Source organism: Equus caballus, chromosome 4 (genome assembly GCF_041296265.1).
Source record: "Equus caballus isolate H_3958 breed thoroughbred chromosome 4, TB-T2T, whole genome shotgun sequence".
NCBI lineage: Eukaryota > Metazoa > Chordata > Mammalia > Perissodactyla > Equidae > Equus > Equus caballus.
The window spans coordinates 94134776-94149244 of NC_091687.1; the positions used below are offsets into that span (position 1 = coordinate 94134776).

Sequence of the window (14469 nt, forward strand, 5' to 3'; positions counted from 1 at the left end):
AGTCTTTATGGGATCATTAAAGCACTTGCTCTGAAGTCGAGGAAGAATGTTTAGTTTTCTAAAATTATGAAGCTAACACATGAGTACTGTAAAAACAAACCCTCAAATACTGCCTCATTAGCTTATATATTTATGTAACTCCCTCTCTTGCCTCTGGTTCCACTAAACAGTATGCTGTGTGCTGTATGCAGTGTGTACACCAGCTTTCTTCCCTTTGCAGTACTTCACAGAATGTATCTAGTTGAATTTTTAAACGGCTCTGTTATTCCATTGTATGGACGTAACATTTATTTGACCATTTGCCTTATTCATAGGCATTTAACTTGTTTCTAATTTTTTGCTATCACAAAAATGCTGCACCAAATATTCTTTTATGTGCCTATGTATTTCTCAAGAAGGGTACTTCATGGTGGAATTTCCACATGAAAGAGTGTGCACGTTTTTATTTTAATAGATTCTACCAAATGGCTTTCTACCAGTTTAAACTCTCATCAATAGTGTACATATGTCTTTTTGTACTAATGTGACGATTTTCTTGGACAAATTTCCAGAAATAGAATTTCTTTGTCAAAAGATGTGTATATGTAAAATATTGATAAATGCTGCTTTCTGTAATATAGTTAGTGTTTTTAATTGAGTAATAACCTGGACCCTTTGGTTTCCAGATAGGAAAAATGTTTTTAACTATTCAGCAGACCGATATATAGTACTCTCTGCCAGAGTTATTCTCCTGTTTAAGAACTTGTCATAAGCACCTTCTGATAATGGATTCCTTGAGAACCTTTATGAGTATTTGTTATTTTGTACACAGATTCTTAAAAACCACTCTGTGTGTAAGACCCAGATTATTTCATATTAATTCTTTACTGGCTATACATTTTATATATATATATATTCTTTATTGGCTGTGTATCTAATCTCTTCCTTAGAAGATAATAATAGCCAAATGAAGTGTTTATAGAAACGTCCTACCCACTTGGATAATGCACAAAAATATTTTTAAGGTCCTTGAAAATAAAAGAATAGTTCGGAGAAGCTTTTTAAACAAATAGGAGCTTTTTTTAGAGAGATAGTAATAGGAATTCCACTCCCCACTCCTCCCCCTTACACACCTCCCTTGTTTTTCTCCCATCTAAATTTTTTTTTAATACTGCATTTAATTGAATGTGCAATCACCACTTAACCACTAGGTGGAGCTCTACACATGCTTTTTATAAGAAGATATCAAGATATGGTAAAACTGTATGAGTATAAAAGAAAATTCTCCTTTGTTGTTAATTTTCAAATGATGTATTTTTAGAGTAATTTCATCCCTTAATTAGTTTTATTCATGTCATAATTACCACTTATTTTGACTTATTTTAAATAGCAAAGTACTTTATTCCCAGTTACTAGTGTTTAAGCTTCAAATTAGAAATATTAAATTTAATATTTATTTTGCACACACTTTTGTGCCACTGTACTTACTTTATTTTTGTTTAAAGAAAAACTGAATTTTTAATGTTTATGTATTTATTTTTCCATACCATATTTTACTTTTACTTAATTTTTCAAAATTTTTATTTGGTTGCTGAGGAAGATCAGCCCTGAGCTAACAACTATTGCCAATCTCCCTCTTCTTTGCTTGAGGAAGATTGTCACTGAGCTAACATCTCTGCCATTCTTCCTTTACTTTGTATATGGGATGCCACCACAGGATGGCTCGATGAGTGGTGTGTAGGTCCATGCCCGACATCCAAACCCATGAACCCTGGGCAGCCAAAGTGGAGCGTGAAAACTTTAACCACTACACTACCAGGCTGGCCCCCTTTTACTTTATTTTTAGTATAACCCCTGGATACTGGATACTGGGTGGCCTTTTTCTCTGTTTTGTGTAAAAAGGATCTGACTTACAGAGACTAAATGACTCGCTTGTTTGTGATAGATATGAGAATTAGAATTCAGTTTTCTCAATTTGTAGCAGAATGCTGTTTTTCTTGACCTTAGCACCTCACATCTTCATCTTTTGTCTTTTTGTAATTTGTAATTTTTTCTTATTGTGATTTTATAGATAATACCTACCAATAACATGTTTGTAACTCATATCACAAAGGACTAATTTCTAATACATAAAGAGCACCTACAAGTCAATGCTGCAGTTGGAAAATGGGCAAAGGCTATGAGCAGACAGTTTAGGGAAAAGGAAATTCCAATAGCTCTTAAGCTATTTGTAGTTAGCTTCCTTTCAGAAAATCCCTTTGGGTGGATCCTGTTGCTCAAGTTGGCAATGCAGTACATCTGGAGAGGAAGCAAAATACATATTCTGTTGATAAAATTCTTTGGAGGATTCTTATGTCTCCCTAATTAGAAACAGTGTAATTAAAATCTGACATTGCTTTTGCGTATTAATCCCTGGGGGTTAATTGACATTATGAATATCTCTCTTTGTATTCATTTCACCTTTTATTTTCTCTCTCTTTTCTACCAGTGACCACTAGGAGAAAATGTGAATACTTTGACCAGAGCCTGAATGTTTAATATGAAGCCTAATTGTTATATTCTTAATTTCTTTACTGGTTTGTTTTTTTAAGCTCTGGTATTATAAAAATATTTCACATTTAAAGATAGATTGATAAGGACAAAGATATACATTTTTCAGGATATTTTTAATCAGATTAACAAAGTTGTGCTAACGCTTCGGTATAGACGAGGTAGTGCATCCTCCTGGGTTTAATTCCGTGGGACTAGCCGTGTTTGAGTGTTCTGTAGTAATTTCAGTAAAATTGATTATATTGCTTTTAAAACAGATTCATTATTAACTTTCCATTTTCTAGGAGCTTATCATTCAACTTTAATTTGTAACTGAATGACATAGCTGTATGGAAGATGTTAGTTTGAATTCTTAATTTTAAAATTGTTTAAATTGTTGCAGTTTTAAGCACTTTTATTGTAACCTTTTCTGGTATGTTCTGTTTTCTTTTAAATTGCCTTTTCTTTTTGTTTACATTTGACAAGTTAATGGTATTCAGTAGTATGTTTTATTTATAAGTAAGAATTAGGAGTTATAGTAAACATAAGGGACCAGCCCAGTGATATAGTGGTTAAGTTCATGCGCTCTGCTTTGGCGGCCCTGGGTTCACAGGTTCAGATCCCAGTTGCAGACCTAGCACTGCTCATCAAGCCATACTGCAGCAGCATCCCACATAAAATAGAGGAAGATTGGCAACAGATGTTAGCTCAGGGCCAGTCCTCTCAAAACAAACAAACAAACTAACTAACTATATATATATGTGTGTGTGTATATATACATATATATACGTATATTTTTTTTTTTTCCTGCTCTGCTCATAGCTTTTGGGGGTTATTGTGACCTTTGAGCAAGAATATTCTTTTATTTATTTATTTTTTTTTTTTGAGGAAGATTAGCCCTGAGCTAACATCTGCCACCAAACCCCCTCTTTTTGCTGATGAAGACTGGCCCTGAGCTAACATCTGTGCCCACCCTCCTCTATTTTATATGTGGGATGCCTGCCACAGCATGGCTTGATAAGCATGTGTAGGTCTGCACCCGGAATCCAAACCGGTGAACCCCAGGCCACTGAAGTGGAATGTGTGAACTTAACCACTGTGCCACTGGGCTGGTCCCAGTATTCTTGTTTTTATTTTTTTATGAAACTATGATATCCATTCATTTTTTTAAAAGAGAATATTAGAGAGCCAGCCCTGATTGCCTAGTGGTTAACGTTAGGCATACTCTATTTCAGCAGCCCAGGTTTGGTTCCCAGGTGTGGGACTGCACCATTCATCTGTCAGTAGCCATGCTGTGGTGATGGCTTACGTAGAAGAACTAGAAGTACCTACAACTAGAATATACAACTATGTACTGGGGTTTTGGGAAGGGAAGAATAAAAGAGAGAGAAGATCGGAAACAGGTGTTAGCTTAGGGCCACTCTTTCCCAGCAAAAAACAAAAGAGTAGATTAGAAAACAGCAGTGTATTGCCATTATTAAACTTTTGAGAATCCTATAGTGAGATTTTCAGTTTTTATGGTCTAGGCATTGGTATGATCTGGAATTACAGTACAAGTACAGCTATGATTTTAGTCATAAAGTAGTGGGACTAAAAGGATTTTATAGAGCATCTTGACTGTTGTTGGTTCTGTTCTTTTGAGTCTGACTCCAATAAGTGACTTAAAAACGCTAGCTATGGTTCTGTATATGTGTGTCTATAGTAAGTGCAGGCTTTTTCCTTGATGTGAATTTAGATGTACTTTTCTCACCACTCCTTTTATTTTTTTATGACCTGAGTCAGGTCCTAGAATCTTAGAACCTCTCTAAAACTTAATAAATCAGGTATTTAAAAAATTATTTTAGCTTTTATTTTGTATTTCAAAATAAATACTGATTTTAAGAAGTTTAGAACATCCTAATAAACAAGAGGAAGAAGAATGTCCCATATTCTACCCTTCTAAGATAACTATCACAACAGTTTGGTTATAGCTAGTCATCTTTTTGTATTGATTTATAACCTCCCTTTTCACTCAGTATTTTATGAACTTTTCCCCCTCATTAAATAACATTTTTAATACCTCTATAGGTTTTGCTACTTATGGATATACCATAATTTATTTAGCCCACTCGGTTTTGGACATTTAGATTATTTCCAGTTTTTCACAACACAAACAGAAATCAATAATCATTTGCTGGTTGATTATTTTCACTTGTTTCCAGAAGCAGGAAACATTAATTGAGTTCGTGTTTTCATTATGTTTATATCCTAGTAGAAATGGCAATATATGTATTTATAAAACAGTAAGTGTTAAATTAGATGATATAGACCAGATGCCAGCAAACCTTTTCTGTAAAGGTGCTGATAGTAAGTATCTTAGGCTTTGCAAGCCATATGCTGTCTGTTGCAACTCCTCAGCTCTGCTATTACTGTATGAAAGCAGCTAGAGACAATGTGCAAATGAATGACCATGGCTATGTTGCATTAAAACTTTATTTACAAAAACAGGGGGCATGCCGGTCAGATTTTGTGCATGGGCCTTAGTTTGCCAGCCTCAAGTAGAAATTATAAGAGTTAAGAGAAAGGAAATAAAGACTTTTGCTAGAGTTTGTGGGGAGAGTTGCATTTACATAAGAATAAATGGGGGGGCTTTTCAGGCAAGGCCCAAACTAGGAGGGAGCAAAGAATGAGGAGGATGTCTTGGCTATGAGCAAGGGAGAGGGTTGATGGAATAGAAAGTCAAGTTGGGAGGGTAGGACCGTATTATTAATGACCTTGCAAGTGAAACTGCAGTGTTAAAGCTAGTTGAATAAGCAATAGATAGCTATTTAAAATTACTGAGAAAAGTGATATGAAGAAGTTGGTATTTAGAAAAATTTGTATGGCAGTGATTTATAAGGTATTTTGGAAGAAGGGACAGATTGGCGTATAAGAAACCAACTTGGTAGTTTCTAATGAATTAATTTATCCTTCAAAAATGAAAATTTAAAACAAAGTTCTAATTAAATTGCAGGCTTAGATTTTTCTTATTTCTAGGTAGTACTGTTCATAAATAACATGTGGAACTTCGAGATCCAGTCACAATTTGAAAACAGAAATCAGGCATTGTTTTCATACTTCACTGGTCTTCTGCAAACCACTGTTTTTCAGATTTCGCTGTGAAGCCTTAGCGGTTGTTGCAGGGTGCCTCAGGGGTCGTGTGGAAGAGTGTGCAGAGTGATATCCCAGCATCTCTGTACCCTCATTTCAGCCAATTTAGAATAAGGAATCTGTGGCTAGAAATGTTAAATCTATGACGTAGTGGCTTTCAAACTTACTCAAAGCCTTTAGTCAAACAGAATTTTATGGCAATCCTGTGTGTAAAACAGAAGAGAAGATGGCCATAGCTCCTCAGGCCGGCTTCCTGAAAACCCACCCATGGCACCCCACCCCGAGGGCATCTGGTGGCAGCTCTGGAGCGGTGTTTCTGAACTTTTAAGTTGTCAGTCAGTCAGTAATTAATATTTGCGCTCCTTTGTCCCAGCCACTGTGCTAAATACTGGGAAAATATGGTAGACAAGACAGAATCCCATTGTTCAGTAAGCTTACATCCAATGTGGGGAGATAGAGAAAAGCATGGAAACCAAAAAATAGCACAATCTGAGGTAAATAAGTACTATGGAGAAAATCAAGCAGTACTGTGATATTTGTGTGTGTGGGAGTGTTGGATGTAGTTGAGGGAGTGGTATTTGCTAGAGGCTGGAATGATGAAGAGCAGACAGCCACGCTAAGATCTGGGGAAGAGCATAAAGAACTGCTAGTGCAGAGATGCTGAGACTGAAGGAAGTGGAGAATCTGAGGAGCAGGAAGGCTAGTGTGGCGGTAGCTGGTCGAGGAGGCCGCGAGTGGAAGCAGATGAGGTTGAGGAGTAGATGGGACCAGATGACCTGAGGGAGTGACAGGATTGAGAAACATAAAAATCTCCAAATCTCCTTTGACACTATTTGAAATTAAAAATAAGTATGATTAAAAACCAAAGTAGAAATATTTTAGGGAAAAATATTTTTAAAACTCTGAAGGTGTACCTACCGCAAACTTTATAGTAGAATGTAGACCACAACATTACTTTTGTTTTTCATGATTAAACCTGCTTCATTTTTACTCTCCATTCTGAAGTACCTTGATTGATTGATTGATCAGATCAATTCTGATCTTATTTTGAGAATCTTTCCCCAACTTGAAAACTGCTGCTGTAGTATGGATTATCCTCAGAAGGTTAAGAATAGATCTACCATATGATCCAGCTATCCCACTGCCGAGTATTATCCAAAGAATTTGAAAACGCAAAGGCATAAAGGTACACGCACCCCTATGTTCATTGCAGCATTATACACAATAGCCAAGACTTGGAAGCAACCTAGGTGCCCGTCAAGGGACGAATGGATAAAGAAGATGTGGTATTTATACACAATGGAATACTACTCAGCCATAAAGAATGATGAAATCTGGCCATTTGTGACAACATGGATGGTCCTTGAGGGTATTATGCTGAGTGAAATTAGTCAGAGGGAGAAAGTCAAATACCGTATGATCTCACTCATAAGTAGAAGATAAAAACAGTGACAAACAAACACATAGCAACAGAGATTGGATTGGTAGTTACCATAGGCGGGGGCGGGTGAGGGCGGGCGGGGGCAAAAGTGGTGATTAGGCTCACGTGTGAGGGGATGGACTATAATTAGTTTTTGGGTGGTGAACATGATGTAATCTACACAGAATTAGAAATATATTACGATGTACATCTGAAAGCTATATAATGTTATGATCCAATGTTACTGCAATTTAAAAAATAAAAAAAGTTAAAAAAAAACACTGCTGCTATACAGTAGTTGGAAAAAAGTTAGAAGATTAGTTTCAAATAGAGATTATTGCTTTATGTATCTGTGAAACTTTTCTAAAAAGTTTACATGAATCTTATGTAAAATATGTGATCATATCTTTAATTACCATTGTACATTTAAATTACTTTCATAATAGGTATGCTTTTTCTTTTTGAAAGTTTTTCCATTAAAAATATAAAAGAATAAAAATATCTGATTTTTTGGAAGCAGATTTTTGTCTACTTTGTACCCGATTCTTTCTAGCCCAATTCTCATAGATCTCAATAAAGGATAAAAATAGGTTGATTAGCAGAATAAATACAGGATATTGGTTTTCTTGGAATTGCATAATTCATTTTGATTTCTTTAAGAATAGTTTATCCCTTTCCTGATAGCATCGTTGTCTTAGTGTACATGCATGGAATATGTGCTTTGTACTCTTAAAGTTTACTTGCCTGGGCTCATTGGTTGGTTTATCTTTGTGTTCATGCAGTAATGGAAGGATTTTTTTGTTGTTGTGTATGAGGTGTAATTACTCAGTTACCAAACTGCTTATTTTTGGGAATGTTTTAAACTTTTCTGTTGTAACCCTTTTAGCCAAGAAAACCATGTGGGAAAGGCTGACAGCCCCTGAAGATGTATTTAGTAAATTACAGCGAGAAAACATAGCCATCATTGAGAGCTACGGTGCTGCTCTCATGGAAGTGGTCTGTCGAGACGCTTGTGATGGTCATGAGATTGGAAGGGTACAGTAACTCCTGTTTAGTATTATAATTGAATAAATATTCTAAATTATTAAGGTATAAAGTGAACCAGCTTTTCAAATGTATGTTACATATTGAGATTATTTTCTGCAATATATTTCAGTGAATTTGCTTATTTGCTATAATTTGGAATTTATATTTTGTTTTTCATATGTTTTGTTTAATTCTGTTCAGAATCTCAGTTCGGAATTTTCCCTCAGAATAATCTTTCTGCTGATTTTGAGGTTGGCCTTAGACTAGTAGAAACAACAGATATGCTGCTTAATAAAGATCTTTGGTTAAGAGAATGCTGGATAAACAGCTTTTATACTGAATATATCTTTCTCTGCTTTGTGGAGGAGAATTTGCACTTGTGTTTCTTTAAAATATTGTGCCATACTGGTGATAATACAGTGAGAAGATAACTTCCTGCTAGTGGAAAACAATGTAGCATTTGAGTCATGTTTTTGAAGGGTAAAATATAAATGCTATAGTGAATTGTCACTTATGTTAAAAAATGTTTGTGTTTTTATGCATAGAACAAAGACTAGGGGGAAATAGACCAAAATGGATTAACTGTGTTTATCAGAATATGTATTTTATATACTTTTCTATGCTTTCTATAATGAGCATGTAAAACTTCACAATTGGGGGGAAAAAAGCTTTTTTTAAAGATCCCTTTCCTCTAACAAGTAATGTTTAGATTCTACTAAAATATATTTCATACCATTATTTTAATGTATTAGGTTTTGTTTCAGAAATGTAACTTTACCCAGAAATTTTTCCTTTTATTAATAAATCGAGATTCTGTATATATATAGCTTTCAATTTCTCAACAAAACAGAGACAGAAAGTTTTATTGCAAGCACCCATTCTCTTTCTAAGGAAAGCTCTGAATATTTCCAGATAAAGACATTTTCTGTTGTTGATTTTGGTAGCCATCTTTATGTTTTGGCCTTTGATTTATTTTTCTTCAGATGCTGGCACTGGCTCTCCTTGATCGGATTGTCTCTGTAGATAAGCAGCAGCAGTGGCTTTTGTATCTTTCTAACAGTGGCTATTTGAAGGTGCTTGTGGACAGCTTGGTAGAAGATGACCATACTTTGCAGAGCTTACTCACTCCACAACCTCCCCTTTTAAAAGCCCTTTATACTTACGAATCTAAAATGGTAAGGCTTTATATTCATTTGCAGTTAGATCGATAGCTCATTTCTGCCTAGGGCTGTAGATGTATTAAAGAACAGCAACGTGGCCTATGTTTTGAATATTTCTGTCTTGTAAGCTGTAATCATTTCTAAGGAGTTTTAAATTTGGGGACCTCTGCTAGAAATGTGTCTTCTAGGCATGCCAAGGTTGAGTTGAAAAGATCCTGAGAGGGTTAGTTGGGTAATGGGTCTGCTGCCTCCTCACTCAGGTTGCTGCTGATGATGAATGATATGACACTCAGTGCTCTGTGAGGAGAGCAGTGAGCAAAACTGTCCTTCACCACAAAATTCAGTCTGTATTAGTTACCTGTTGAACATTCCAGTGCAGATGTGCTGGTCATACTTTAAACAGGATTTTCCATACCGTATATAATTCATCATTTCCTTTCCCCCAAATCTGTTTTAATTTCTCTGTTTCCTCCTGGTTAAAAATATCACAATGTCATAATAATAGAAGCACTAAAGTCTTTAGATTCTTTATTGACTCTTTTTTTCCCTCCTTTGTTCATTTATTCAACAAGTATTTATTAAATACTTCTTACGTGCAAGGCATGGCACTAGGTACTAGAGATACAGCTGTGAGCAAAACAGTGTTTCCTGCCCTCCATAAGCCCACACGATGATAATAACAGAAACTACAGTTGAGTTGAATATTTATGCAACATACTGTATGCAGCACTTCAGATATGCTGTGCCATTTAATCTTCATAAAAATCCTATAGGTATAATGTGCCCCTTCATAGCTAGCTCAGAATTTCTCTTCAGTGATGATTAAAGATCAGACATGTGCCATGAGTCTTATTTTTATCTGAGGCCCTTGGATATGGTTTCTGTCCTGATAATTTTCCTTTTGTAACTTCTTAGGCATTTCTCACAAGAGTGGCTAAGATACAGCAGGGCGCTTTAGAGCTGCTGAGGTCTGGGGTCATTGTGAGACTGGCACAATGCCAAGTCTATGACATGCGCCCGGAAATGGACCCGCAGGGGTAAGTGTCCCTATAGATTGGTTTTGTTAAGTTCCCATTAGAGGATTATTAAGGGAAAAAGAAATTACAAACGTAATTTTGCCACTGATGTATAATTCTGTTTGAGCAGTACTCTTTCAACTTGATGATTTTTTTTGGTCATATACCCCTGACATTTACTAATAAGTGCAAGTTGCTAATAAAGGTAAAAGTGGGTAGGGACCTAATGCTTTCCATTTCAGAGTAGTAATGGGAGAGGGAAATGGAAGAACATTTTGTTAGTAAATTTTTTTTCCCCAACTTTATTGTTTTGCTCAATAGAAATACATATTTTAACTTCTGGTGGTCTTTTAAAGTATTATAATGAAATTATAATTTGTTGTGAATTTTCTATTGCTGATGATTCTGATAGAATTTTATATTTTTCTCATTTTGACGTTTTGCCAACTACTTGCTAATTTGAAACCTTCGCGTCAAATTATTTAAAGTTTCACGCTTTTTAGCACATTTGTCAGTTGAGTTTGAATATGGATTTTCTTTTCCTTTTTTGTCTACTTGTCTACAACATTGTTAGGCAGATAGCATACCCTCCTAGTGGTAAATAACGCTTAATTTTCTTCGAAAGATCCCTTGCTAAATTGAATAGTTGTTCTTTGAGTTTAACTATAGAACTAGATTATCTCTAGAAAAAAAATTTTTATATTGCTTTCTAAAGTTTTAAACATGAGAGTTACTATTTTCATCTTAGGTGAAGAGGATTGAGTTAATTACATTTCTCAATTCATGGCATATTATTATCACTTTTTCTGTGCAAAGCCTTTCTCTTTTCCTTTTATTTCCATATTCTGCATTCATTCCCTTCTCTTCAACACACAACCATTTTCTTTTGTCTAAAAATTTGAATACAAACATTTATAATAAATAACTGGTTTATTAAGATAGTGTTCTGAGATCTAATGTTAAAAGTTAAGTGATTTTACAACGTCTTTTTAACTTTTAAAAATCTTGTTTTTTAAAATATAATGGACACTGTAGATGCATTTTTGGCTTTGGGTATAGGAGAGGGAAATTTGGGGAAGGTAACTTTTGTTTTTATCTATTTCTTCCTCATAGTCTCTATGGCCCAAGGGAAGATTTAGAATAGAATAAATATGTTTAGGAAATTTCAAGCATTGTCCTTTCAAATTATACAGATTTTCTTACTAAGATTTTTCAAAATTCAAATAACTCCATTTTTACTAACTGTCTATATGGGATGCAGAGTACTCATTTGTACTCACATTTTAATCAGCCACCTGTGATTATTTGCCACGAAGATGGTCAGGGATTGCTAGGAGTACCTTAACTCTTGGACCATTGCTCTCTCCTTGTTCGGTGGAAATGAATGCAGCATGTTTGGCATGAGAGATCCCCCAGTGTTCATCCCTTCTCCGGTGGACCGGTACCGTCAAATTCTCCTTCCAGCTCTCCGCTTGTGTCAAGTTATCCTCACATCTAGTATGGCCCAGCACTTGCAGGCAGCAGGGCAGGTAAGAGGAATCCTTAGTGAGGAAATCACCTAGTGTAAAGTCCTCATTTTACATATGCAGAAACGCTAGGCATAGAAAGCATAAGTGAATTTCCCTTGGTCATACTGTTTGTGGCAGTCCTGGGTATCAAAAACAAGCCACTTGTACTTTGCTCTGAACGTCACTGGCCCATTTTTGTATTCTTGTTTGACTGAGATGGAAAGCAAGAGATCTAAATTTGTTCTTCTGTAAAAGGAAGCAATTATTGTGGTAGGAATAAGCTGGCTTCTAAAATGTAATTTAACCAGGTATTTATTGAGAAGAGGCTGTGCATTATACTAGGCCTTGCAAAAAATACGAAAGATAGATAACACCATATTTAGTTGTGATATTTAGAGAATGAAGTAATTTAAATAAGTGAATTTTCTAACTAATATAACTTTCTTTGAGCACCAGAAATTAGTTTTATCTTCATTGATTTTCAGTGAAAGCTTCAAGAAATATATTTCTTTGTTTCTTTAAACTAATAATACAATATATAACAGCCTTTCGCTGATTATTTAGGCTTATCATTATGAATCTGCATTCTTTTATTGTGTTGCTCTATTATTGTGATACCCTCAGGGACTCTGTCCTAATGATTTATGGTAATTTTACCTGCTTTCCCTGCTGTCAGTCTTCAGGCTTATCTCACCAAGGTAGAATGCTGCTGTTTCTAACGTGACACATTAAATAATAAGTCATTTTCATACCCACTTACTTATTTTTTGCCTCCCCAAAGCCCCAGTGCATAGTTGTAAGTCCTTCTAGTTTTTCTGTGTGAGCCTGTCATATCATGAGCACGGCTACTGACAGATGGGTGGTGTGGTTCCACAACCAGAAACTGAACTTGGGCTGCCAAAGTGGTGAGAACACCAAACTTTAACCACTAGGCTCTCAGGGCTGGTCTCTGTACTCACTTATTTTAAACTCATGTTCTAGTTCCATTTGGACAAAAAAAAAGGGAAATAAAATAGGGGTCAAATAATAGTTTTCATACAGTAGTTCTAAGTTACACTCTTCTATAGTAGCCTCTAAATATATTAATTTCTAAACTTTGAAATAATCCTTATCTTTAGCTTTCTTATGAATTTTAGGTAAATATTTACTTATTGAAGGAAAAAACTATGTAAGTGCAAAACACAATTGCTTATCTAAAATTCTTCATTACATTGAATTACTGGCTTCCATGTTGTTAAAAAGATGAGTTATAAATTTATTTATAATATACTTTTCTGCTCTTCCACCTCCTTTTCCTTCTTTTTTTCTTTGTCCTTTTTCTTCTCCTCCTTTTCCTTTGTGTAGGTGCTGCAGTTTCTCATTTCGCATTCTGATACCATACAAGCAATCCTGCGCTGTCAAGATGTTAGTGCTGGGTCTTTGCAGGAATTGGCTCTACTGACAGGAATTATAAGTAAAGCAGGACTTCCTGGTGAGTTGATTATGTTGAATGGACTTTTAAGAATTCTTTACAGATTGACATACACTTAATAGAATGAGGTTTCTATTACTTTGCAGCTATATATGACCTATTTGAAATTGGTACTCACAGAGTTAACTGCCTTTTTTAAAAGTAATAAGTTTATATTTATAAAAATTATGTATACTCATATAAAAAATTCAGAGTTCAAGAAAATAATATGCAAAATCCCACTACCTACTGAGGCACTTGGGGCCTATGCTCATGCTGAGGAGATCCCAGCCTCCACTGCACCCGACTCTGGCGTGTCTCAGTCCTGTGGGCTTATTATGCTCATTTTCCCAACTCATTCCAGTGTCCTTAGATGATGCCAAGTCAGGCCACTCTTCTAGTGTCTGAGGTCCCATAGTGCTATGTAGTTGTTCTCCTAATGGTGTTTCTCTCGATTTCTCCATGGCTTACCCAGTTACTCTAATAGGCTTCTTTGAAATTGTAGTGTCTCCATGAGAATTTGCAAGAGTCTCTTGGTTTATCTTCTTTCCTCCATACTGCTTCGGAGGGGTAGGGTAAAGGTCATGAGCTGAATCATGCTGCTTGCGCCACCAGAATTTTCTCTCTCTCTTTTTTTTTTTCCTTAGCCACCACCATTTTTGGGTATTTATGGCATAAGTTGGCCCTTTCCTTTTTTGGTGAATTTCTTTCATTGTGTACGTTGATGACAGGAGAGAGATTCTAGGATGCTACTTCATTCTGCCATCTTAACCCAGAAGCTCTGAGTTAGATATAAAGAAAATTTGCCTTTTATCTTATCCTCTGGCAAAGTGGTTTTATTGATAAAGTCTTTTTTCTTGAATTTTTTAAAATGCCTAAAAATTATGTATTTTGCTAATAGCAGCATTTGACCCTGTCAGCCTATTAAGATTATATTCGGAAAAGCACAATTTATTTAAATATGCTCATGATAAATTCAAACGAAATAAAAGAACAGAGTAAAATTACCCTGACCAACACTTCCTGCTGTCTAAAAGGAACCAGTTATCAATTTAGTTTATTTTTCTATAAATTTCTATGTATGTTTCTGTAGAATTTCCCCCCTCTACGCAAATGAAATCATACCAAACACATTGCTCTGTAATTTTTTTTCCCGTTGTGTCTTGGAGATCTTTTCTCATTAGCACGTATAGCTCCTACCTCATTCTTTTTAATTGGCTGCATAGTTTTCCAGTTGTGAGATAACCAGACC

The 14469-nt window shown here is 35.5% G+C and overlaps 1 protein-coding gene across 4 annotated transcripts in view; it reads left to right on the forward strand.

The window, feature by feature from the left end:
- Positions 1 to 14469, forward strand: part of NUP205 (nucleoporin 205) — a 79372-nt gene that overhangs the window by 47677 nt on the left and 17226 nt on the right. For all 4 annotated transcript variants that reach the window (XM_023639762.2, XM_070265900.1, XM_070265901.1 and 1 more), the window contains 5 exons: positions 7944 to 8092; positions 9067 to 9258; positions 10159 to 10280; positions 11650 to 11788; positions 13112 to 13238. In XM_023639762.2, coding sequence (XP_023495530.2) covers positions 7944 to 8092; positions 9067 to 9258; positions 10159 to 10280; positions 11650 to 11788; positions 13112 to 13238 — 729 coding nt within the window. The remainder of the gene's footprint in view (positions 1 to 7943; positions 8093 to 9066; positions 9259 to 10158; positions 10281 to 11649; positions 11789 to 13111; positions 13239 to 14469) is intronic.